Source organism: Urocitellus parryii, chromosome 8 (assembly GCF_045843805.1).
Source record: "Urocitellus parryii isolate mUroPar1 chromosome 8, mUroPar1.hap1, whole genome shotgun sequence".
Taxonomy (NCBI): Eukaryota; Metazoa; Chordata; class Mammalia; order Rodentia; family Sciuridae; genus Urocitellus; species Urocitellus parryii.
Window position 1 is genome coordinate 99,738,716 of NC_135538.1, and position 25,593 is coordinate 99,764,308.

Here is a 25,593-nt window from a genome sequence, read left to right on the forward strand (position 1 = left end):
TATTTGAAATTGCTAACACATTTGATGTGTTAGTTGACAATCATTCTTATTTACCTTTGAGAGTAGATCCTTCTGCATATCTTCTGCACAGAAATTGCCTAATCTCTCTTTTGCTTTGAGAGAGGAGAGAGAGAGAGAGAGAGAGAGAGAGAGAGAGAGAGTTAAAAGTCACAAATATACCTCTTATTGACAACTTTATTAACCTTTAAAATAGAACCTTTAAAAATAGAAATCCATATGGATTTCTTTTTTTCTCAAATCGAACTGAGATTGGATTTTAAAAACCTATTTTTCAGGGGAAAGATGAATACAGTGTGAATGTGACTGTTATCAGAGGGGATCATTCTGCAGTTCTTCCCAGAGCATTTACATATGTCTCCTCTTTAAATCCAATGATTGTGTCTCTGAGCAGAAATCAAAGCAACATAGCAGGTAAAATACATGACATTATAAGATATTTATATTTTTAGAGTGCCTACTTATAAAAAAGAAAAGCAATGGTTTATAAATGTTGTTGTATTTTAGATCAAAGCTCCTTTTTTTTCTGAAAGCCAGAAAACTATTTTCTTCATGTTAACTGTCATTGAATTAATCTTTTTACATATTTTTTCTTTAAAATTGACAATATTTCTATTCTGAAAATTTTGTGAGAATTTGAAGGCATTAATTCAATAAATATTTATTGAGTACTTAGTATGTGCTGATAATAGCATAAACATGTATTAGAACTTTATTTAATCCTTACCACTAATTTTTATTAATTTTTACCACTTATTTATTCTCTAGTCTGAGAGAATAAGTGACTTGTTTATTCCTTTAGTAAGGAACAAAGCTGAGATTTGAACCATAGTCATTTTTGGCAATAAGTCCTATGGAGGTAATAATTTAACACAATTTGAGAATAAGGTGTCTAGATTAACTAAGAATTCTTGTTCTTTGAGACACTATGTATGTAAAGAATGGATTTTTTAAGTACTAACTGCATGAAATATTTTAACCTTTGATAATTCAAATGACATGACAGGTTGGAATTATAATAATATCTTGTCATGACATAACAATATAAATTCAGAAAAGCAGCAGGTAAGATCCCTTTCTGGTTTACTGAATGCCAGATAACAGATAGTTTATGGCAGCCATGTCTAAGGGTTTATTATAAAAAGACCATAATATTTCCCACTGAAAAAGCTTGAATTCAGTTTTTCTGGTACTATTTTCATTTTCCATAACTCAAGAGTATATAAATAAAGAGAAGTGTCCTTTAACTTCTTAATATTATTCAGCTCAGATAGTGCAGAAGAAGAATTTGCTGCCTCAGGCAACCAAAGTGTGTAAAATTCCCTAGTGGTGTAGATACTTCCCAAGAAAGTAGAAAAACAGGGAGGAAGCTCCGTGTTATATTCAGATTTCGGTGACTTAGGCTCTTGATAGACTTTCCTACCCCTAATGAAAAGAGTAAATACATTTCATTAGTGCCTCAAAGACATTCAGGATTAGCTTGACAACTGACCACGTGATATGTGATGCAGTGCCTTCTTTTCAGAATTTACACTCATATTTAAGTCTTCCTACAGGCATAATAAAGAAGAACATGTTATAAAATCCACAAAGTGTAGTAGCCTATTAGGATAATCTCTTTTCATTTGGAGCACTGCCCATCTCCATCCAGGAAATGATGCTGATGATAACAATGAAGCCAAGATGAAATGGAAGAATGAGGGAAGAAGGGAGAGAAAACAGGGAGAAAGAAGTTGAGGTGCAGAATGATTAGTGTGGTTATTGTAGTCAGAAACAACTTGATCTGAGTGAACACCAGCTCAACCACTTTTTAAAGAAATACTTTTGACAAATGAAATTTAGCAGTTTGAGTGAAGAATGATTTATAAATTTGGCAGTCCTCAGAACCAGAAGAGGTGCACAGCACTCCTCTCTGCAGTGTGAGCAGACAGTACATATAGACAAAAAATGGAAGTGAGATAAAAAGCAGCTTGGTTGGCTACAGCTCCCCCTTTGCCATATTTGACCATGGTCACGTCGTTTGATGGCCTATGATTGGTTGAAATTCAGCTGCTGTGATTGACTGAGAATTAGCTAGTTATTACAAAGGATATACTCAAAATAATTAGGCTTTCAGTTTGTTTACTATTTTGTTAGACGGTAGTTTGTCACACAAGGATTGAAAGTATGGAGGCAGACTCAGGTCACATAGAGTTTGATTTAATATAGAGCCTCAGACATTAAAGAAGAGGTTGGGAAGACATGAAAAAGTTAAGAGGATTTTAATGTGAGGAACAATATGAAGTCAATCGACATTTTTTGGGTGTGTGTTCCGTACTCTATTTGCTTCCCCAGGATATCTAAGTTAATTCTTACAACAAACAACTTGAGATGAACTTTATTACCATCTGGTTGATGAATTCCAAGTTGTTGAGGTTCCAGAGTGAGTTCTCCAAAATTAAAGAGGTAGTTAAATGACAGATGAAGGATTTGAATGCAGAGTCACAATCTTCCCATTACATCACATCCCTCTTTTTTTTGACTTTTTCAAGAAACCTCTTCATCTAGTTGAGAATGGATTCTATAGATGCTGACTGTGCAGTGGTTCTACAATGTTAAAGGCTAAAGGAGTTGCAGAGGTGATTTACCTCCAGCTGTGGGCACATTGAGACACAGGAAAGGCAGACACACTTACTTCCACCTGCTATTGTATGCTTGATTTCTGGACTTCATAAAGACTCTAGTTATCTGAACTGCATTTCTCTTTCCCTATAATTCTTTTTATCTTATATACTGGAATAGCTTCAATATATTCCTCCCTTGATTATAAATATTTGGAGGTGTTCACAATACATTAAATTCAGTAGATATTCTTTTAGGATTAGCTTTTCTGTATTCATCCATAGAAGCTCATAAACTTGACCTACCTCCATAGAGTCCCTACTGATATCCACATGTGTCTTATATCCTAGAAAGTCACCCAATTTTATTTCTTTTTGCCCAAACCACCAGGTGACTATGAGAAAGTACAACACAAGACTAGATAAAATTGTGAAATTTGAAAAATTGAATTTTAAGTCCCCTATGACCTATCATTGTATCTTGGGATATATCTTTCAAATTGAACTTAAAGTGTCCTCTTGTCCTACCATAAGGCCTTTCCTGACATTCAGAATGTTGTTCTGATTTGAACAATCTCACATCTATTTATGACCTCTACTGTAGCATATCTTCTATTGATGTGATTCTGCCACGTATTTTATCATTTTTGAGGTCTTCTTTGAGGGCATATTTGTATTTAACTATTTTTGTGCACGTGTGGCATCTTTCTATAAGGCTCAATATGTATTTGAATTATAAGGAATTGAATTAAAGTGTTCATTTAATTAAGTTTTTAAGTTAATTAATAACTTTTATTAAGTTAGAATATTTTATTAAGTTAAATTAATTAATTTATTTTATTTGTTCTTTTTAGATATATACGACAGTAGGGTGTATTTTGACATATTATGTATACATGGAGTAAACTTACTCTAATTAGGATCCTATTCTTGTGGTTGTACATGATGTGGAGTTTCACTGGTTGTGTATTCATATATGAACATAGGAAAATAATATCCGATTCATTCTACTGTCTTTAATATCCAGCATTTTAGTAAAGATGCTAATTATACTAAAAAGCTATGGAAATTCAATATAAAGTCTGGGCCATAGCCTTGATGTTTCCATTTATTGTTATGAGGCTTTTGTTGCTGACCCTGTTTCCTCAAATGTAAAATGTCAGTCATGCTAACTGTCCCATATGTGTCATTAGGACAGTTAGATGATCAAATGGAATCATGTGCATGAAAGTACTGTAAACTATGAGTACTTACACTTACATACAGCATTATGTTAAGGTTCGTTGCATACAGGAGCTAGAACTTTAGATTTCTGTTGGTAAAAAAAAAAATTAGAGAAAGGACAACAGGAATTTGCTAGTGGAGAAGACCATTAGCTCTTCAAACTTATTCTTGAGTTGTCTTTACATGGATTAAATTCATGCTTTTTGAGTATAATTGCCCTGACAGTGTTGCTCTTCAAAATTTTGAAGTTTTAGGCTGTAGCTCAATTAAAAGATTTATTAGAAATTTCATTTAAAAAGTTACATTAAAATTCTTAATTACATTGTTATGTTGAGGGCTGACCATGTATTTAATCCTGAGCATAGTATAGGAGGTTGAGGTCCTAAACCCTCATCAGAGAATATTTTAGTAGGCTTTTTTACTGCTGTGACTAAAAAGATCTGACCAGAACAAATTTATAGAAGACAAGTTTATTTAAGGGCTCACAGTTTCAGAGGTCGTAGTCCACAGAAGGCAGACTCCATTCCTTGGGGCTCGAGGTGAGGCAGAACATCATAGCAGAAGAGTGTGGCAGAGGGAAGCAGCTCATGGTGACCAGAAAGCAGAGAGAAAGGTCTCCACTTGCCAGATACAAATATATACCCCAATGCCATGCCCCAATTCTCACCTCCTCCAGGCATACCATACCACTTCAGTTGCCACTCAGTTAATTCCTACAAGGGGATTAATTCACTGATTGGGTTAAGACTCCTATAACCCAATCATTTCTCTTTGAACCTTCTTGCATTGTCTCACACGTGAGCTTCTGGGGATACCTCATATTCAAACCATAACGGAGAGGTAAACAGATTCTTCTCAACCCAGGAGGGGAGACCCTTTTCATTGGAATGACCCGGCTGCTGAACTATACAGATTTGGATGTGGAAATACACATCCAGGACACCTTGGCTCAGGTACATGCACAGATGGCACAGGGCCTGGAGGTGGTGCTGCCCCCACTGCCAGCCGGCCTCCACAGAATTTCAGTCTCCATCAATGGGGTCATCATTCGCTCACAAGGGTAAGTGGAACTTTCCAGAACTTGGTTGGGATGGGCGGGTGTGGGTGTGGGTATCTGTAACCAAAGAAGGGAAGTCTGTGCTCTAGCTCTTTAGTAAGATTTCCTCTTGGGTTTTAAATACATGGTCTATAGTAGTTGCATGGCCATGTCCTTCCCTTAGCTCCCTCTTTGTCCTGAAGTTGCTCCGCCTGGTATATCTCTAGAAATTCCCTCTCCCATTTCTGAAAAGTAGCTGAAGTGTATGGGACTGATGTTACCACATGATACTGACCCAGCATCTATCCCCCACCATTTCCTTTCTTCTCTGTTCCAGTTATCATTCACTCTTGCTCTCCATCGCTGCTCCATTTATTTTCTCCCTCCCCTCCAAATATAAACACCTCTTCTGCCTTCCATCTTTATTTTCTCTCTTTCTAGCCCTGTTGGTTATTTCCTAATGATATCCCTGTCTTCTGTAGGGTTGATCTGCACATCCAGTATCTCACAGAAGTTTTCGGCATGGAGCCTTGCTGTGGGTCCCTTTTTGGTGAGTGGTTCCGACATCACTGGTGTCATTTACCCGGTTTGCCTATTTATCGAATACACAGATTTTATTCCTGGATTAATTAACTTGTCACCCTGAGATGGGACATCAGGAAGAGACTTTCCTGAGGCTCTGGTATAATTTAAGGGTAGGAAAACTTGGTGATGCTTCAGCTCAGTGAGCTCATGAAATTAAAGAGTTTTCATGAAAAGGAGATATGCCTGGCTTTCTTTTCCTAGAGGAAAGGCTGAAATAGCTAATGCGCAGTATTCTTGAGCAGATATTAGGAAAACAAGAGAAGAGCTTGAAGAGCTTCCTGTCTTAACATTTTAGACCCTGCGAGTTCAAGGACCCAAGGAATGAGTCATTGTATCTGTACTTTCTTCCAGGGATGCAGATGGAGGAACAGAAATAGAGCCACAAATATCAATGTGGGAAATGTAAGGACAAGAAACAGAGCAATTCCTAAAACTATGCATTTTCAGAAAAAAACTAAAGATCTATATATTCAATGTGAATAATGGTTTTAACCTTGCATGAAGTAGCACCTTATCTTTTTGAGCACAGAAAAATCCTTTTTAAATCTGGTTGCCTGTGTCACAGATTTGGTTAGGATATGGGTTTTTTTGCTCCAATCTCTGTTCTGAAGATGGGGTTTGGTCTTTGATTATCTCTCAACTTAAGGATAAGACAATGTCTGTGTTTGTTTGTCACCACTGTGACTAAAATACCTAACAAGAAAAACTTAGAAAAGAAGGTTTTAGGGTTTTTATTTTTTGGCTAATGGTTTTGGAGGTCTCAGTCCATGGTCAGCTGACTCTATTGCTCTGGGCCTGAAGTGAGGCAGAACATCATGGTAGAAAGATGTAGTGGAGGAAACGTGATCAATGTGGGAAGCAGAGAGAGAGAGATTGAGGTACCAGGAACAAAATATAAACCCCAAAGACACTTCCCCAGTGATTACTTCCTGTAGTTACTCCCCACCTGTCAGCAGTTACCATCCAGTATAGTAGTCTTCTCCAATTATTAATTCATGAAATGGATTGATCCACTGACTAGGCTACAGCTCTCATAATCTCACTTTGCCTCTGAACATTGCTTCATTACCTAACATGAGCTTTTGCGGGGGCACCTGTATCCAACCCTTAACAATGTCTCTTTATATAACAGCAAATTCATTAGTATGTTTCACTGGCTTTTGCTATGTGATATATATGTAATACAGAATATATACAACATATTAGAATATATAATACTATGTATATGAGTTCTTGGAATAATATATAGGATAGTATAGACGATAAATAGAAGATTTCGACAAACTTTATTTCTCTAGTATGGAAGTTGAGTGCATATAGAATATGTAGAATAATATGTCATATAATACAACAGATGACCAGAAGACTAAATTTGATTTTTTGTTAGCATGTAAGTGGTAGTTTGTAGGATATACAAAGGTACTTGAAGCGTTTTATCTGAAATATTATAAATATCCTTCACATATATATAATTTATATTATTTTACGGTTACGTGAATTTTAGTACATCTGACTCCTGTAGAAATGATCACAAATTTAGCATTGCTGGGGATGGAGGTGAAACCACCTAGGTTTCTCATACTCCATTTTCCACTGAATCGCCTCAGAGCTGACACAGGGCTCCAAGTTCCTAGTGAAAATCAGCTTTAACTTTTGTTTTCCATCTCTGCACTTCAGGTGGAACCATCCTCAGCATCTCAGGAAGAGGGTTTGGCAGGGACCCAGCTTTGGTTTGGGTACTTGTGGGCAATCAGCCCTGTGACATGGTGAACTTGACAGAGGTGAGCATCTGGTGTGAGACCCCACCGGCCCCGCTGCTGCCCGATGCAGAGGCTCTCACCATCTCAGCCCCCGTGGAGGTCTGGGCTGGCAATGCAACCTTCATCCATGGACCTTCAGCAAGCTTGGTGGGGAAGGGCCTTACCTTCAGGTATGAAGTGGCAGCAACACCAGTGGTCACCGCCTTGTGGGGAGAAGTCACAAACAGTAGCCTGAAGTTGTATGTGGAAGGAAGTGACCTCTCCAACTCTGTCATCCTCTTGGGGAGCTTGAAGTGTGAGTTTGAGACACAGTCTCTTTGGGGCAACCTGAGCCTGTCTGGGTGCTCCTTTCCCCTGCACACTCTGGAAGCAGGTGTCTATCCTGTCCAAGCACTTCAGAAGGACATGGGATTTGCCAACATGTCTGCAGTGCCCCAGCAATTTGTGGTGACACCTCGGATAATGACCATCTTGCCAATGCATGGTTCTGTGTGTGGCGGGACTGTGCTCACTATCAGGGGCTTGGCTCTCAACTCTAGAAGGAGGTCGGTTCAGATTGACCTTTCAGGTCCTTTTACTTGTATGATTTTGCATGTGGAAGATCGTATAGTTCTCTGCCAGATCAACCAGATGGGTGACCCCTTGCTTGGAGCTTCCTTCACTCTGAATGTCACAGTCGTGGTCAATGGGCTGCCCAGCGAGTGTGAAGGGAACTGCACTCTCTTCATGCAAGAGGATGAAAGTCCTGTAGTGGATGCCTTGACCATAGGCATCAGTGGGTCTCTGACCACTCTGCTGATAAGGGGTCAGCGGCTGGACTCCAGAACCGATGAGCCAATGGTATTTATAGATGATCAACTTCCTTGCAATATAACTTTCTTTAATGCAAGCCAGGTGTTGTGCCAAATAAGTGGCTTGACCCCAGGACTCCACTACCTATCAGCTGTCCAGACAAGTAATGGGTATGCTTGTTTGGGTAATATTTCCAGGAATTTCTCCATCATGCCTCAAGTATTTAATTATTTCCCTAAGAATTTCAGCACACATGGTGGAAGCCTCTTGGCCATAGTGGGCACAACCCTGAGAGGACAGAACACCACATTGATCTTTGTTGGCCAACAGGCCTGTCTGACGGTGAACATCAGTTCTGAGCTCATCCAGTGCATTGTTCCTGCAGGGAATGACTCTGTTGCTCTGGAAATAGAGGTAGATGGAATTGGGTACCACATCGGAGTTGTTGGTTACAGCGATGTCTTCACCCCAGAATTGCTCTCTGTTTCTCAGAGTGATGGCATTTTAACCTTTGCCGTGGCCCGCATCTCAGGAGCTGCCAATGTTGACATATTTATTGGAAGGACACCTTGTGTGGGTGTGTCTGGTAACTACACAGTTCTCCAGTGCACCACCCCTTTTCTTCCTGCGGGGAAGTACCGTGTCAGAGGTTATGACCGCATCAGAGGGTGGACCTCCTCTGCTCTTGTGTTCCTGTTGAAGGCTACGATTACAGCAGTGACAGAGAACTTTGGTAAGTCAAGCAAGTAATATTTAATGGCTTAATAGCTTCTCTCACTTCTAAGAGGTGGAAAATCAACATCACTCCATGCAATAGAAGGGAAGAGAAGCCCAGGTGACTTCTTGGAGTCTCAGTGTCTTCCTGTGACTCGTCTTTGTCATGCTCCATTTATGAATTTTATTTTTCATCAAGGAAACTGTACTTATTCTCTAAGTATTTTATTTTAATGCATTAACCATTTTAATTTGTGTTTTAAATTAATATCTTTTGTAAGAGCTCATAATTTCATCATTTAAGAATATAAATGCTTTCACCTAGTTTTAGACCTATATGCCAATTTGCATTGTTTAAAATTTATTAACTGGGATTAATTTTGATCATTTTATAAAATTTCACAGATGAATTCAAATGCCACCAATAATAAGCCAATAGCATAGGACAATTGTATTGGTTTAGCTTTTCTCTGCTTTTATTGTTTTGTTTTGTTGTAGTGCTGGGGATTGAAGCTAGGGCCTCATGCATGTGAGGCTAATGCTTTACCTCTGAGCCATACCCCCAGATCTTCTGCTTTACCTGTACTGAGATTTGCCCTGCTTTTCCTTCCAATGATGTTTTAGGTCTCTGCTCACTGAAAGCCTTGCTACACTTAAGGTCACTCAGATTTGATGGTGGGTATACAGTAAATTATGGATGCAGGATCTTAGATTGATGAGGTACTAATCAAGCCATTTTTAGAACAAATTTGTCTTCAACTGGGTGGAACACTGTGGAGATTAGAATTTAGGACTGGTGCTGTGACCAACGTAGCTAATTTAGGCTTGACTTTTCCATGCTTCAGCTTCCTTTTTAAAATTTTGTAGTATTGGGGATTGAACCAAGGGGTATTCTAGCCCTGAGCTTCCTCCCCAGACCTTTCTTAATTCTTTTGTTCCAAGACAGGGTTTTGCTAAATTGCCAAGGCCGGGCTCAAACTCCCAATCCTCCTGCCTCAGCCTCCAGAATTGCTGGGATTACAGGTCTCTGCCACCACATCCAGATTAGCTTCCTTATTCAATAATGATATTTGGGCTGGATGCTCACAAAGTTTCCCTATCTACTCCCTAAATTCCATGAAGAAAGAGCATCATGAAATACACCTGAAGCAAAAACAAAACAAAACAAACAAACAAACAAAGAAAAACCCATATTATTCTTGAATTTGTCAGGTGGCTGTGCAAGTAGCCCCATTCCCCTTGCAGGATGAAGGCTGGAGACTGGAATTCTGTGTCTCAGAATGAACTAGAGCAGTGCACCAGCTTCACTTGCCTGAGTGTCCCTACAATATGTAATTCTTGCAGTACTATCAATAATAGCAACAAAGAGAAATAATGAAGGTATCAGGCAATAGAAAATTTGTTAAACAAATTGTGCCTTAATGATGTAATGAGATTCTAAGTAGCTAGTAAAATGAACTGTAATGACATAGCTTTGGAAACCTACCTATACGGTACTTTTAAGTTAAGAAACAAGTTGTAGAATATGTATAGAGTGATCCCTGTGGATCAAAAATATGTTTGTTGAAAATTCTGTAAGGAGTCACAAAAAACTGTAAATGGAAACCTCCAGGGGTAGGTGAGACAGGTGTTTGGGGGGAACTTTCACTTTCATTTTATGCTCTTGTATGAAAAGTTTAAGAACTATAAATAATCAATACTTTTCGACATAAAATGGTCACATTACAAGATGCTTTAACACAATACGTTGTTGAATATGGTTGGAATCTGATGGAACCCTGGAGTCCAGAAGCCCGGTGAAGAAGAAGCTAAGGATATCAGAGCCCTCCAGCCAGCTGTGTGGATTCTGCAGGGCATAGGAAGGATATGCAGAAAGAAAGCAATAGTTTGAGTTTTGAGTTAAGACAGTTTTTCTTCTAAGATCATGGACTTGTGGTTTGTCTTTAAAGGCTGCCTGGGTGGAAGGCTTGTCCATGTGTTTGGAGCAGGGTTTTCTCCAGGGAATATCTCAGCTGCTGTGTGTGGTGCTCCTTGCCAAGTCCTGGCTAATGCTACTGTGTCTGCATTCAGCTGCTTGGTTCTGCCCCTGGATGGTGAGTAAAAAATCCCACATATATATTTTTAAAGAATGTGTATTCAAATGACGTTCTTTGGCTTTTAAAAATATTTGTCTTTGCTTCTCTACTAACCATTAATTTTTCCAGGTGTTTCTGAAAATAGAATTTTTCTATTCTCTTTCAAAAATGGTTGTTACTCTCCAGGGCCACCTATTAAAATGGTCCATAATATCTTTTGTCATGGGAAGGGGTCAATATTAAAGGAACATTGAAAAACTTATTGCCTATGTCCTATGGAGTCACATGACAAGGAAGAGACTAATTCTGGGTTCTGAATATTAGTTCCAGTGACAGCCGTAGACATCAGGAAGGAAACAAGCTCTTGATCTTGTCCTGAGGTAAGGTTGCCGAAGACATCTGCTTTCTGGAGGGACCAGGAGACGGTGAAGATTATCAAGCTGAATATCTTTTGAATATCGGCTCAATTCCTGAATTCTTATTATAGTCAAAAGAGCCAACATTCACAGTATTCTCTTGTTCTTCAATGTCCAAGTAATTACCTGATCCCCTACTCAGTAGAAAACTATGATTTCTCTCTGTTTTGAGTTGCGTTCCCATCATGTAAATTGTGGTACCAGAAGCACCGTGTTTATGGGGAGAGATTATAGAGGAAGGTGCAAAGCTGAGGGCTTCGCAACACATGGTAACTACCCACTGAGCTTCAGGAGGGGGTAATCAGAGGAAAGAAACTACCATTTTCATTACAGATCTTTACTGCATTTGAGAGAACTCAAATTCAACTAGCAATTATCTCATTGACATAATCATAGATCTGGAACCTCTACATTTAAGACCTATTTACAAACATGCTTTGTGTGTGGTGTTTTGAGTTATGTTCCTAATTTTTTTTGAATGTGAGATTTACAAAGTAATAAGATCACTTCATCTGAGTTTGGGTAATAATTCCATGACGGACAATACTATTGTAATGGCAGTTCACAGTGTCCTCCTAAATGATGAGGAAGAGGAAGAAGAGAGGAGAAGAAGAAGATGGTGGTGGTGGTGGTGGAGGGAGAAGGAGTGTTAAGGAGAATGAGAATGCAAAAAACCCTTTAAAATACTAGAATCTGAGTTTCCTAGTATCATGTACACAATGGAAGAGAAATCATTGCACAATAAGAAACCTACGGTGCAATAGCAACTTTCAGATGTCATCTTTCATGTTCGTTTTTTTTTTAACCCTGCTACCTCCTATAGCACAGTGTCAGTCAAGAGTATGTGGAAATGAAACTGAGATTATACACAACTAGGTTCTAAAGCTTACTTAATATTACTTCTCTTTAAAAAAATCGATCTCATAGGCATTGCTTAAACTAATAAACTTTAAAACCCCTTTGGTATTATTTCAAAACACTTAAATCTCAACTAGAAACACAAATTAAAATTAATGAGATTTCAGGTACAGGTAAATTATAGTACTGAGAACTCCTAGAAGAAAAATAATAAAATTATTATATCGTAAAAGATTCATTTAAGATTTAGAAAAGAACATCTCAAAATTCCTTGATATTAGTGTTTGGAAGCTGTAACTTTTAATCTTGCCACTAGGTGTCACCAAAGATTCATCTATTTTACAAGAATCGTGTTTGGTGAAAAGGATCTCAACTGTTTTCCTCTTTCATTAGGAAGGAAGGAAGGAAAGAAGGGAGGTTGGAAGAAAGGAAGGGAGGAAGAAAGAGAGGGAGGGTGTTTTTAAATACTTTTAACCACATTCTCTAAAAATGAGGAGCTAGTTCCAAATTTTCCTAAGATCCAGGATAAGATATTGGGGATTCTGTGATTCTATTGGAACCCAATGAAACCTTTTGAGTCTATGATCATAATTTGGTTTGTTTTTCTAGTTAGTAGGTCTGTAATGGACATCAAAAGTTAAAGGTGTGTGTGTGTGTGTGTGTGTGTGTGTGTGTGTGTGTGTGTGTGTGTGATGTGAGAGAGAAATCATTGGAAGCTACTACTAATTCTCCTGCTTTAAGATAGTATTACATATAACTGTTAACTTCTCTTTAGGATTATGTTTTATTTCAAAGAGGTTTTTAGAAGTGGCTTCCCACCAGCCATCCTCGCACCTGTTTCACACTTGCTTTTCTTGGAGAAATCCATCATTCTACCTAACTAGTGCTCCCCCACTTAGCTTCTTTTCTTTTTTTTTTGATTTTTGAAGGTGATCATTCTATTTAATTCATTCTACATTTACTTTATAATTTAACTCCCAAATTAAATTTTATTCCCAAGTTTCCAAGTGCATTTTATTGTTGCTCCTTTAAACTACTTAGAAGTTTTTTTTTTTTTTATTGTTGGTCGTTCAAAACATTACATAGTTCTTCATACATCATATTTCACAGTTTGATTCAAATGAGTTATGAACTCCCAATTTTATCCCGTATACAGATTGCTGTATCACATCAGTTACCCTTCCATTGATTGACATATTGCCTTTCTAGTGTCTGATGTATTCTGCTGTCTGTATTATTCTCTACTATCCCCCCTCCCCTCCCCTCCCCTCCCCTTTTCTCTCTCTACCCCTTCTACTGTAAATCACTTCTTCCATTTGAATTATCTTGTCTTACCCCTCCTTTCCTCTTATATGTCATTTTGTATAACCCTGAGGATCGCCTTCCATTTCCATGCGATTCCCCTTCTCGTTTCCTTTCCCTCCCACCTCTCAACCCTGTTAATGAAAATCTTCGTCTCAAGCTCTTCGTCCCTACCCTGTCCTTGTTTCCTCCCCTTATATCAGAGGAGTCATTTGGTATTTGTTTTTTAAAGATTGACTAGCTTCACTTAGCATAATCTGCTCTAATGCCATCCATTTCCCTCCAAATTCTATGATTTTGTCATTTTTAAATGCAGAGTAATACTCCATTGTGTATAAATGCCACATTTTTTTAATCCATTCATCTATTGAAGGGCATCTAGGCTGATTCCACAATCTTGCTATCGTGAATTGTGCTGCTATGAACATCGATGTAGCTTCTTTTCAACCTCAATCAGCTGATAGCCTTTGGAAAGCTCAGGTCACAACGGGAGCAGTTCTCAAAGTGTGTTCCATATGGCCAGCACAGCAGCAACTAGTTTTGTGTGTGTGTGTGTGATGGGGTGGAGGCATCTTAGAAATGTGAATTCTTGGGACTCACCAAGGCCAAAATTTTCCAAATAAACATTTTAGTATTTCTTTTCTGTGCTGTCTATGAAATTTCACATGCTTGCCTAATTGAATCCCCAGACAAGGTAACTCTTCTGAGTAAGCAAGATATAGTCATATTGGGTAACTTCATGAAATGCCTGCATATCATCTGGTTCCAGATCTGTTTGTAAAAGTACACTGATGTTTTGCTGGTTTATAATTTTTTTGTTACCTATGATTATCCCAATGTGTGTGTGTGGGGGGGTGGGGGGGTGGGGTGGGTGGATGTGTTTCTAACATAGCTGTTCACAGCTGGATTTTCCTCATATTTATATGATTTATTTTTTCCTTCTGTAGTTTATTGCCTTACTGTTTTCATTGGGCTTTTTGTTTGTTTCTGTTAACTTCTCTAATTTACCAAGGTCACTTTGAATTCTGACTCTTGCTTTGAATTTTAATCTTTAGTTTGACTTTGCATGATAGAGTGATGATTTACATTCCAGGTTATTGATGATGTCTCAGAATCCAAACTTTCTTAATTATTATTTTGTTTGTTCCTATGCCACAGTCCTAATGTGCTTCATTTTCATGACTGGGACAGGAGATTTAAGCATGGGTCTAAAAATAAAGTTATTTTGCTAGTTTTGTGGTCATCTATCTTTACCTTTCCCCCCCAAATTATACTTCTTACCAAAGAAGAATTTTACTTTTTCACATGATGGGTTGCTAAAACATCCTGTTAGGTAAAACTAACACTTTGCATTTGTTTAAAAAGAGCAAAGATCTTTGATCTTCCCGTTTCTTGCATTTATACCTTGAATTATACCAAATGACTTTTTCATGGAAACTTTAACTTTTCCAAGAGGCATGAAAAGCTAAAGCGATTAAGGTCACAGAGCTATTTAGCGGTAGAACTTTGAGTAAAACCCATGGATTTTGATCCCCAGCCCTAGGTGCTTTTTATAATCCACCTTGTCAATTTGCATCCACTTAATCACCTATAATGAATTCATTATTTTATAGGTGTTGAGCCTGTTTTTATTTGCCTTAGGGCTTACTAACTGAGAAGTTCTCATGTTTTGTCTATCGCAAGAGAATCTTTCTGTCAGTCATTTTTGTTGCTATTATTCATTTAAAGCACATTTACAGAGAACTTCCTTGGTATCAGGTGCTTTGGAATGTAGCAGCAACTATGATAACATCTGGGTGTGATCACAGAGCTACAAACCTCTCCCTTGGCCCTTGCTGAGGCACTATAATGAGACAGGCCATCAGAGGCTCAAAGCCTACAATCCTTGATGGCTGCTGTGGTACCTGCAAGGACAGGTCAGCCACAGAAGTAACAGACCAGAGAGATTTTTCTTTTTCCTCTTTTTTTTTAAATAATTTTCAGAGTTTCTCCTAAACCACTCGTGTAGAGACTTGTTCATCTCCCAGTTAAAGATTATTGTCATTCTGACTTATTGATGCTTTTTACATGTGTCTCATGACCCAGAAAGGGATGGCCTGAGGGTCAAAAAAACTAAAACACTTGCTTTTCTTCTTAACAAAATATTGATGGTCATATGTATATGACAATCAAGAAGTTCTGTTAATAAGGACACCATGTAGAGAGAAAAGTCTAGCTATAAACTTAGGAAAGGTAATAGTTACCGTAAAACCTTAAGAGAATTAGTACCCAAAATACACAAATGAATAGGAAAAAGACAAATAGCCCAGGAATGGGAATTTCATAGGAGAAGAAACTTTGAGTTATTACTAAATATGAAAAATTGTTCAACCTAAAAAGTAATGATGGAAATGAAAATGAAGGCCACAGTGAGATACCATTTTATACACACTTGACAAAAATTAGGAATCTGATCATTTCAAGTGCTGACAACTGTATGGATAACAGGAATTCATGGCTGGTAGGAATTCAAATGGCATACCCACTTTGGAAAACAGTGTGGCACCGTCTTGCAAAGCTGAACTTACACTTACCATTTGTACAAGATATTTTCTTTCTAGTCATTCACCCTAGAGAAAAGTTTGCACGTGTTTGTAGTGGCAACTATTTGGAAATACTCCCAATTCCACTGGAAAAAGAATAGGTAAACACATCTTAGCACTTTCATGAAGTGTAGTCTTTATCAACAGTGAGCCTGTATTTGCAATAGTTACATGCAGTACCATAGAGAAATCTTGGAAATTTCACACTGAATAAAAAAAGCAAGACCAAGAATATTTGGTCATGCATTACATTTTATAAAGGTCAAAAGAAATGCTCAATAACCTCTTGTTTGGGAACGAAAACCTGTTTGATAAAGCTATCTAAAAAATGCCAAGGGATTATTTCCGAGAATGAGGAGGAAGGGAATGGACCCATGAGGGAGCAGACAGATTTAGAAGTATTAGAACTGTTTTCAATCTCATGTTGGCTGGTATATACACCCAAGGTTTTTTTTTTTTATGATGATGATTTATATTTTACAAAATTGTTATGTCTTCTATTTGCATAAAATACACATAATGCATTTAGAGAGTAAACTGATGCTTCATTTTCCTATTGAAGGGGGGACATATGAACTTCGTTCTTAAAACAAAGAGCCTTTGGCTCTTTCTGTGAATTTGCCTAACCTCGTAGTGACTGTTCCCCACAGAGTCCTTGGCCTTCCTGTGTGGCCTGAAGCCCAAGGAGGACAGCTGTGAAGTCATCAGCCACACCTATGTGCAGTGTGATTTGACTGTATCCATGGGGACGGAGAGATTGCCTGAATTGTGGCCTTACCTCTATGTTTGTGAAGAGAGTTCCCAGTGTCTCTTTGAACCAGATCATTGGAAAAAGTCAGACTTTCCATCATTCTCTGGCTTCTTCATCAGGTAGCTACCTTCTCCTTTCCTCTCTGACCTTCCCGATGGCCAATGGACCCACGGAGTCATTGGAAAGCCCTGCCAGGGTGGACGTGGCCTGGGGGCCTGCCGCTCTCTTGGAGGGGCCATTCCATGGTGGATTCCAGCCAGCTTGCATATCAAAGCATCTCCTGTCTTTTTCAAGTGTTCAAGAGAACATCTGAAAAATCTGCCCAGTAAACAACTCACTTTGTTCTTGCTTAGATTTTAATATTTATCTTCCGATCCAAAGCAACATCTGGTGAATGCCAATGGGGAAAAAGATTAGACATTATGAAAAACAGAAGGCTTTCCCCCCTTTTCCCTTTTTCTTTTCTTTCCAAACAGATTCACAAGTATGAAGAAAAGTCATAGAGAAATCCAGCAGATTGCACAATGTTTATTCAAAAGAAGGGGGGTTACACAGAAAATTACTGTAGATCTAGGGCTTAAAAGCCATAAGCTCATAAGGATTTTTTTGAACCTAAAAAAGAAAAAAAAAATCTAACAAATGAATACCACAACCTTCCAGGTTAAACCCCTTTTCTAAACAATTTTTTTTTTTTTTTAAGTGTGACTGCTTTGGGAACTCTGGATGGCCTTAATTTCAGTCAGCAGTTCTTTTCCTATATGCAGGGTACTAACTCAGGGATGAACAATGCCCTGCATCTTTATTCCTTATCTAGATAGAGTGGTTACATCTGATAACTTAATGAAGATTAATTTTCTCATTAAGTGGCTGGGGATATGGCTCAGTTGGTAGAGTGCTTGCCTCGCATGCACAAGGCCCTGGGTTCAATCCCCAGCACCACACACACACACACACACACACACACACACACTCACACACACGAAATCTCATTAAAAATAAAACTAAACAAGACCCATGGCTCTCAGTGAAGGATATAACCAGTCTGATTTTTTAATGTCTTGAGACAGTCTGTTTTATCAGGAACTTGCCACCAGAGTTTGGTGTTTAGCCATTGGAAAAGAGGAAACTCCTTGGCTGATTGCTTCCTAGAAGGATGTGGAGCATCTTGCTGAGGTGGCACAGGAAATGGGGCATAGAGGGTTGTGCTCTGGTGTGGCTGGATCTCAGAGCTCACAAATGCTGGATACCAAGAAGTACTAGCCAGCGGTTCCTGCTCCACTGAATGCAGGACTCTACCCCCAAACAATTCCCTTGGATTCTTTGTGCCCTTCCTCTTCACTCTATGCTGAGCCTGAGGCAACTGAGCCTCAGATACCATTAAAGTTAGACATTTATTATTCAATATCATTTCAAAAGTCCTGTTCAATGTTCTGGCCATTGCAACAGAAAAACTGAGTGTTTTCTTGAGTTAGAATTAAATGTCCTAGGATTTAAACAATATGGTTTATATTTAGTGGTGATAACGATGGGGATCCAGTGCTGTCCTTTGTGACCAGTGGGAAGTCAATATGATCATTAGAAGATGATTTGGCAAAGCACTAATAACACCTTGGTATTCTTCATACTCTATAGCCCAGGAATTTTATGTCTAGGATTTTTTTTCTAAAAAAGTAAATAGACATTATAATAGTCACAAACAGCCACATCCTTTGACATTCCAGGTACAATAAAATATTTTTAAAAAGTTTAAATAATAAAGAATGCATCCAAATGATAAGACATTAAGAAACCTATAAAAATCATGATGTGGAGTAGTTAAACAAATAGAAAATGCTTTCAATACATTGAGAAGTGAAAATTACAGGTCACAAAATCGTGTATCAATTTAATCCTACTGTTCCATATAATATATATGTATATGTATATACATATATATTTGTACATATGTGAGTGATTAGCAAGATATACAGGAGAGACATATTCTAAATTGATAGTGTCCATATCTATGTAGCTGAAATACTGATCATATTAATTTTTTTCATTGAATTTTTATGTATTTCTCTAGTGAATATGTGCTGATTTAATAACTGAGAAACAATATAAGTTAAACAAGGGACATTAAGAAAAGCATGCTTCAAACAGCTTACTTGGTTTCTGTTAGGTTTATGCTTGTGAACCCAGAGGACTATTTTCCAGGGTCTTTTCAGGGAATTCACTTTCATCAAATGCTTTATCTCACGGCCAGCACTATCTTGTGGCTTTATTTCATTTGTCAAAGACAGTTATATAACTTTGGTTTAAAAAAGTATGCCTAGCCCATCTGTTCATCTCTCCTGCCATCATCCACCCATCATTTATCAAGAGTCTAGGTATTCTGCCAGGTGCTGGTAACTCACTGGTGATGAGGCAGGAGAGTCCCTGCTCTTAAGAGCTGGGGACAAAGACAACAAACAGTATGATCACATGTTGTGCTAAATGTCTTAATGTGGTAGAAAAAATGGGCCTGCCTTGGATAGCTTCTTCGGAGGAGTACCTCTGAAGAAGTGTCTTTTATGCTACTGTTATGGTTGGGATGTGAGGTGTCCCCCATGTGTGAGACAATGCAAAAAGGATTAGAGGAGAAATGATTGGGTTGGGTGGCCCCCTTAACCCACTCAGTGAATCATCATCTGATGGGGTTAATTAAGTGGTAACTGAAGGCAGGTGGTTGTGTGGCTGGAAGAGGTGGGGCATTGCAGAAGTGGCTTTGGGGTATATTTTGTATTCAGCAAGCAGAGATCTCTTCCTTTGCTTTCTGACCATCATGTGAGCTGCTTCCTTTGGCCACACTCTTCCGCCTCAAGGAATGGAGCCAGCTTCCTATGGACTAAAACCTCTGAAACTATGAGCCCCTAAAATAAAGTTTTCCTCCTCTATGAATGTGCTCTTCAGGTCCTTTAGTCACAGCAGTGAAAAAGTTGAGTCAAACACCCTTCTCTTGATCCCAAGAATAAGGGATCACTCTGTAAAGCCAGGGAGTGGGGGTGGCAAATGCAAAGGAACCATTAGATCTTATGAGCTGTGAAGAGGCCAGTTGAGCAGGAGTATAGTGAGAAGGAAGAAGGAAAGCTCCTGGGGAGCTATAGGGGCTTTTAGGCCAAAGAAAGAAGTTGGGGTTCTCTCCTAAGATAATCACTTTCCAAAGTCCACAGTCAAGGCATGACGGCCATGGCAGCGGAACCCAAGGCTTCTGACTCATGACATTCTTACTGCCATGCTGGACTTTCCTCTGTGTTTGTGATGATAACCTCAGCTGAGCCACATGGGGCCAATGAGATTCCAGAGCCAGGGGAGCAGTTTCAGCCTATGTGGGGGAGACAGAATTTCTACCCAAGCCTTTGCTACCTATTTCAAAAGTGTATACAAGAAGATTGCCTTCTGACTTTAGGATCTGATGGGCCCAACCCAAAGGGCAATACATTGGGAGTCAGGAAACTTAGGTTCTAGAACCATCTTTGTCACTATATGAACCTGAAATATTTACCACATTGTCTTAGATATATTTATCTATATGCATTTGTGCATGCATGTCCATCTTTATCTAAATCTGTATCCATGTCTGTATCTCTACATCTATTTGTACCTATATAAATTTTTTTCTATTTAAATCTGTCCAATTCATAACATTATTTGGGAGGAAAACATAGCTATTAAGAAAATTTGAAATTTTGTAAATGCTCGTCTATTTTTGGTATACTGGTGTCTCAGCTAATTTGGATAATGGCTTTTAAAAGAAAAAACAATCTTCAGCGAGGTAATCAGGGACAAATAAAACAGTCTAACAGAAAGGGACTGAACTCTTTTCAGAGCAGGAAACATGTGATCAGGGAAGACTCATGTTGCTGACAGGTTTGCACAAGGAAGGCAAAACAGAGTTCTGCAAAGTCCTAAGTGGCCTGACACTAACCTCAAATTAATTTGAAGTCAGGTGTTTTAAAAGTTTATTTTGGTTTTGCATTCTATTCTACCGTATTGTCATATTTACCTAAATATTACATTGCAATTGCATTTTAATTCAGAAGTTATGTTACTTTGCTTCTCCTTTCTGAATCTTGTGGTTTGACTGACTCTCCAGGAGCAAATGGTGTATTTATCCCAAGGCTTCATCTACCCCTTGAATGAGCATTCAACTAAGTGGATTTTTATGTTGATTTTAGTCTCCCAATTTAAAAAGTATTGGAGTGATGTGTTTAAGTCAGTGAGGTGAAATAAAGCAATAAGGAATGTAAATTTTCATATTTATATTTCAATAACACCATCACCTCCACTACCAACAAAAATTGTGACAACAGTTCCCTTTGTTGGATGTTTACTGTGTACCATGTTCTGTGCTAATCATTTTGTGTACTTCATTTTTTTTTATTCCTTAATACCTCTGTAACATAGGAACTGAGTTATTAGTCACGTCATTTTATAAATGTGAAAACCAAAGCTCACAGAGTCATGTCTTCAAGGCCATATAGATGGGATTCAAATGCCACTGGTCTGTTTCCAAGCCTAACATTTACATGCTTGGGCTTCTCCGAGAATCAACTGACAAATGCAGCATGGGGAAATTCTCTGGCAATTGCAGCCCTGGGACTTTGACTTCACTACTCTCTTCCAGCAAGCTTAAGAGGACACAAAATAAACTGTGTTAGGTGTTATAGGTGGGAGAGCTCAGATAAAGGGAGACCAGTTCCTCAGTGGTCAGCCCAAACTCTGAATTTTGTTCTGGGTGGTATAGTATTAAAATATCAATATAACCCCCAAATAGGTCTAGAGGACAGTAGGTGTTAAAGTCCTGTCTTGGTGGCACGGGGCTGAGAAAGCATGAAAAAGAGAAGAGTAAATGGTGAGATGTGATAGTTCTACTGCTCATCATTTCTCGAAAATTGTGGGAGAAACCATTTCAGTATTGATTTGAAAAAAGACGCTGCAGTTCAACATGATTTATAGTTTCTCAGTCAGTGACCTTTTGCCCTTTCCCCCACCCTTCCTGGATTCTGCCATCTTCACTACTGAAGTTCAATCAGCATCTAAAAATTCAAGAGTGCTGCTCCAAGGGAGCAGGACACCTGGATTCTGAATTTGGGAGCGGCATAATTTTATGTTGACTTTATGCAAATCCCTGATCTCTTTGGGTTACATTTTTTATTCCTCCACCTAATTTATAGGCTGAAATGAGATCATACATATGAAATTGCTGAAAAGTATAAAACATCATGCATTATTATTACTAATAATCTTTGAGTTAGTTGCAACAGTGCCTAAAGCCAGGATTATTTTTGAATAAATATCACACCTGTTGGGGCTGATATCCTGCAATATCCATGCTTTCACCTCCTCTAGACTGCTTATTTTCTGTAATGCTACATACACTGCTGTTTTTTATTTTAAATCTAGTCTGGCTTCTCCCCTTAAAGCAAGGGGACTTTTAAAGTGAGTGGCTGGTAGTATAACTGGCACATATATCGCATCTCCTTAGTCTGGGCTGTTAAGTAAGTTTAATTAATTTACTAAGTTAATGTTCCACTGCTAGCAACAGAGCCTCATTGCCATCAGCTGGGGAGAGGGAATTGAAAGCCTAAATGAGCTCATTTTTTCACAGTTGGAATTAGGGACCAGTTAGCCAGTTGTGTGGGTTTTCCAATTTCTCCATCTGCCCTGGGGGGATTCAGGCAATTCACTCCACCAACACTAAGTGTGAGTAAGATCAGGAAAAGGGAAGGGGAAAAGGAAAAATTAAAAAAAAAAACCTCTGTCCAACATTAGTTTCCATTTTTGGAACTGGAAGTATTGTCTGCGTCTTTTTGTTAAGTTGGGTTTGGAGACGCTTTTACTGATGTTCCCGATAGATTGGGAAAAGAAGAAAGGCCTCACTGAAAGATATTTACCATGTGCATTTTCATTGCAGGGTGAGCAGATAAAGGAAAAACAAATAAACAATAAAAGAATGGAAACAAAATTACAGAAATTTGCAAAATTTGACAAATGGTGGCCTGTAGTTGCCACAAGCTAATGGCTTGCAATGATTAATAAGAGTAAAAATAATTGCATTTCATTAAGATTGATGACACCCCATTTAACCTCCCCTCTCGTTTCAGCCCTAAAGTGGAAAGAGATGAAGTTCTCATCTATAATAGCTCCTGTAACATTACCATGGAAACTGAGGCAGAGATGGAGTGTGAGACGCCTAATCAGCCAATTACCGCCAAGATTACTGAGATACGGAAAAGCTGGGGCCAGAACACTCAGGTATAATCAAATCTTTTTTACAGACTGATTCAAACAGCTCAAATTAAATTTGTAATATTGTGTACATTAAAAAAACAATTTGGTCCAAATGGCAGCGATATATAATATTAAATGCTCTCAAACTTTGAGGAGCTGGTCTAATGCACAACATCTGAATTCATAGTTAACTATGGTTAATCATATATTTTCTCAAAAATAAATGAATGCTGCCTGGGCTCTTTTAAAGCAAATTCTGAACAGATAATCTCCCAGCATTTTGTCCTGATTTCTGCATGCATATTTCCTCATAAAATAAATGGCCTAACATTTAACCAGGCCCTTCTGGAAGGCTTCCAAGTCACTCAGCCCTCCTCAGTGTGGTGGGACAACGAGTCCCTGGTCCATCCTGTTTCTGTCTGTTTCGTGGGGAGCAGAGTGTGAATGTCCACCTTGGTGGGGATTGTGTGGAAATTACAAATGAGAAGGATTGCAGGGCCACTGGCCCAGCATCTCTACCTCAATGCATTTGTTTTGAAATCACCCACACCACTCCCTTCAAGTGGCTGTTCTAAGAATGTGTCTTTAAGTCCCCAGTGAAAGATTCACAGCCTCCCCAAGGAATTTGCGAGAATTGAAATCAGAGGCTAAGAGCTCTTTGGAAATGGATCAGATAATCTTTTACAACTCCCCAGGCTTCTCACTGTACACAGACAAAAAATAATATTTATTGAGCACCTTCTCCCTCAGGTGCCTTTCTCTTTATGAAAGCAGTTTTTAGATTTTTCTTCTCTGTCTCTCTTATTTGGAACAAACATTTATTAAGTGCCTATTATGTGCCACACACTGTTCCGGATTCACTCAAGAGTGCTGTTTGAGTCAAACCGTCTAAATCCAAAACTATACTTCCTGGTTCATAGTATATGTTTTTGTCTAACTTTTGCACAGGTGCTGACAATGTATGTAATTGCAAATATTTTTTTTTTCCTGTCCTTTCTAAACTGCTCCCTGTCATCCTTTTCACCCCTCTGGGGTTTCTGTGTTTCTTCCTAACCTTCTTCCTCCCTTTACCCTCCTTTCAGTGATTGTCCAAGGCTGTCACTTCCTGTTTCTTTGTGTCCCCCTCAAATGCCCCTTCCTTTCAATTCACTGTTGATGTGAATTTCTCATTTCCAGAACCACTGTCTTCCCATTGCAGCCTCCCTTTCACTCTGTGCCTCTTTCTTAGCAGACAGCCCTAACTGACATTTCAAAGTGAGATGAAACTGCTGTGGGACAGTGAACAACTGTTATTCCTCTCTGGGCTTCAGTTCCTGTCTGGATACACAATCGCTTAGTGTTGTTGGGATGCTCATGTAAGCAAATGCTGGTAAAAGGAAGGGAGAGACAAGTTAGCACAGTGGTTAAATCTTCGAGCTTCAGAACCAGAACATTCAGGTTTGAATACATCACTTTCTACCTGGGGGACTTTAGGCAAGTTACTTACCACTTCTGTGCCTCCATTTCTCATCTGTAAAGTAGGAGATAGCAACAATAGTCACCTAATAGGGTTGTTCTGAGTCTTACACATAGTGAATGTCCAGTGTTAGCTATTGTTGGCATTTTCATGCCAGAAAAATGATAGAGTTTCTTCTCTGTAATTCTTGCTACCTGGGCCAGTCATTTAACTTCTAAGATCTTATTTAACTTTTCATTATCTCAAAGTTGAATTTAGAGACTTTTTGAGGGTTACATGCCTCACTTGTTTTAAAATATTTATGCAACACATAAGTATTGAGGTTTTTAAAATATTTTTAGTTGTAGATGGACACAAAAACTTAATTTTATTTATTTATTTATTTATTTATTTATTTATTTATTTATTTTTATGGTGCTGAGAATTGAACCCAGTGCCTCACACATGGTAGGCAAGCATCCTACAACTGAGCCACAACCCCATCCCTATCTACTGAGTTTTAACCATGTTCAAGAGCCTCTGCCATGCTCTGAATCAGAGAAGAAAGTAAGACAGAAAGATGCTCCTATTATTAAGGGATATTGGGAAGTGAGGGCACACATGGAAGTAGGTGAGGTTTGAAAGACAGTATCTAAAGTCAGTTTACCATGGTAGGATGAAGCATTGGGCACCATCCAGACCAGCCTTCTCATTTCAAAGATGAATTAAGATTTAAAAGAGACCTTGGTAAAGGTCACAGAGCTCATTATTTGGCATCATAACCCATGCAACCATAAGTCATTGTGGTGAAGTGAGCCATTTAATCTTCAGAAACCGATGGTGGGGAGGAGTATATTTGTCAGAACCTGCTAGACTAGAGCCTGTGTGGGAAACTTCAGAGGGCCAAAGAGGAGGTAGGTGCCACCGCGAGGTAGGTGCCACTGCTGTAGCTTCAAGACATGATAAGCATTGCACTCAAGTGTTGATGATAATGTCACACTCTTAAACGCTCTTTTGGGAGCAGAGTCCTATCAAGTAGTACGAGGGGAGCAATAGCAGGGATTTACAGCAAAATCATCAGTTTAAGACCTACTTTAGCACCAGTGGAGTCCTAAAGAAAGCAGCTAAGGTCTCAAGCACAATTCCTATCATGCTGACTGGATCAATAACGGTGGAGTTGGGAAACAAGTATA

At 38.7% G+C, this 25,593-nt stretch overlaps 1 protein-coding gene across 1 annotated transcript in view; it reads left to right on the forward strand.

The window, feature by feature from the left end:
- The window catches only part of Pkhd1 (PKHD1 ciliary IPT domain containing fibrocystin/polyductin), a 426,978-nt gene that overhangs the window by 54,323 nt on the left and 347,062 nt on the right, over positions 1–25,593 (forward strand). The window contains exons 28-34 of the mRNA XM_026400889.2: positions 297–432; positions 4,707–4,902; positions 5,361–5,428; positions 7,141–8,748; positions 10,679–10,822; positions 16,613–16,832; positions 22,839–22,989. Of these exons, the coding sequence (XP_026256674.2) occupies positions 297–432; positions 4,707–4,902; positions 5,361–5,428; positions 7,141–8,748; positions 10,679–10,822; positions 16,613–16,832; positions 22,839–22,989 (2,523 nt within the window). The remainder of the gene's footprint in view (positions 1–296; positions 433–4,706; positions 4,903–5,360; positions 5,429–7,140; positions 8,749–10,678; positions 10,823–16,612; positions 16,833–22,838; positions 22,990–25,593) is intronic.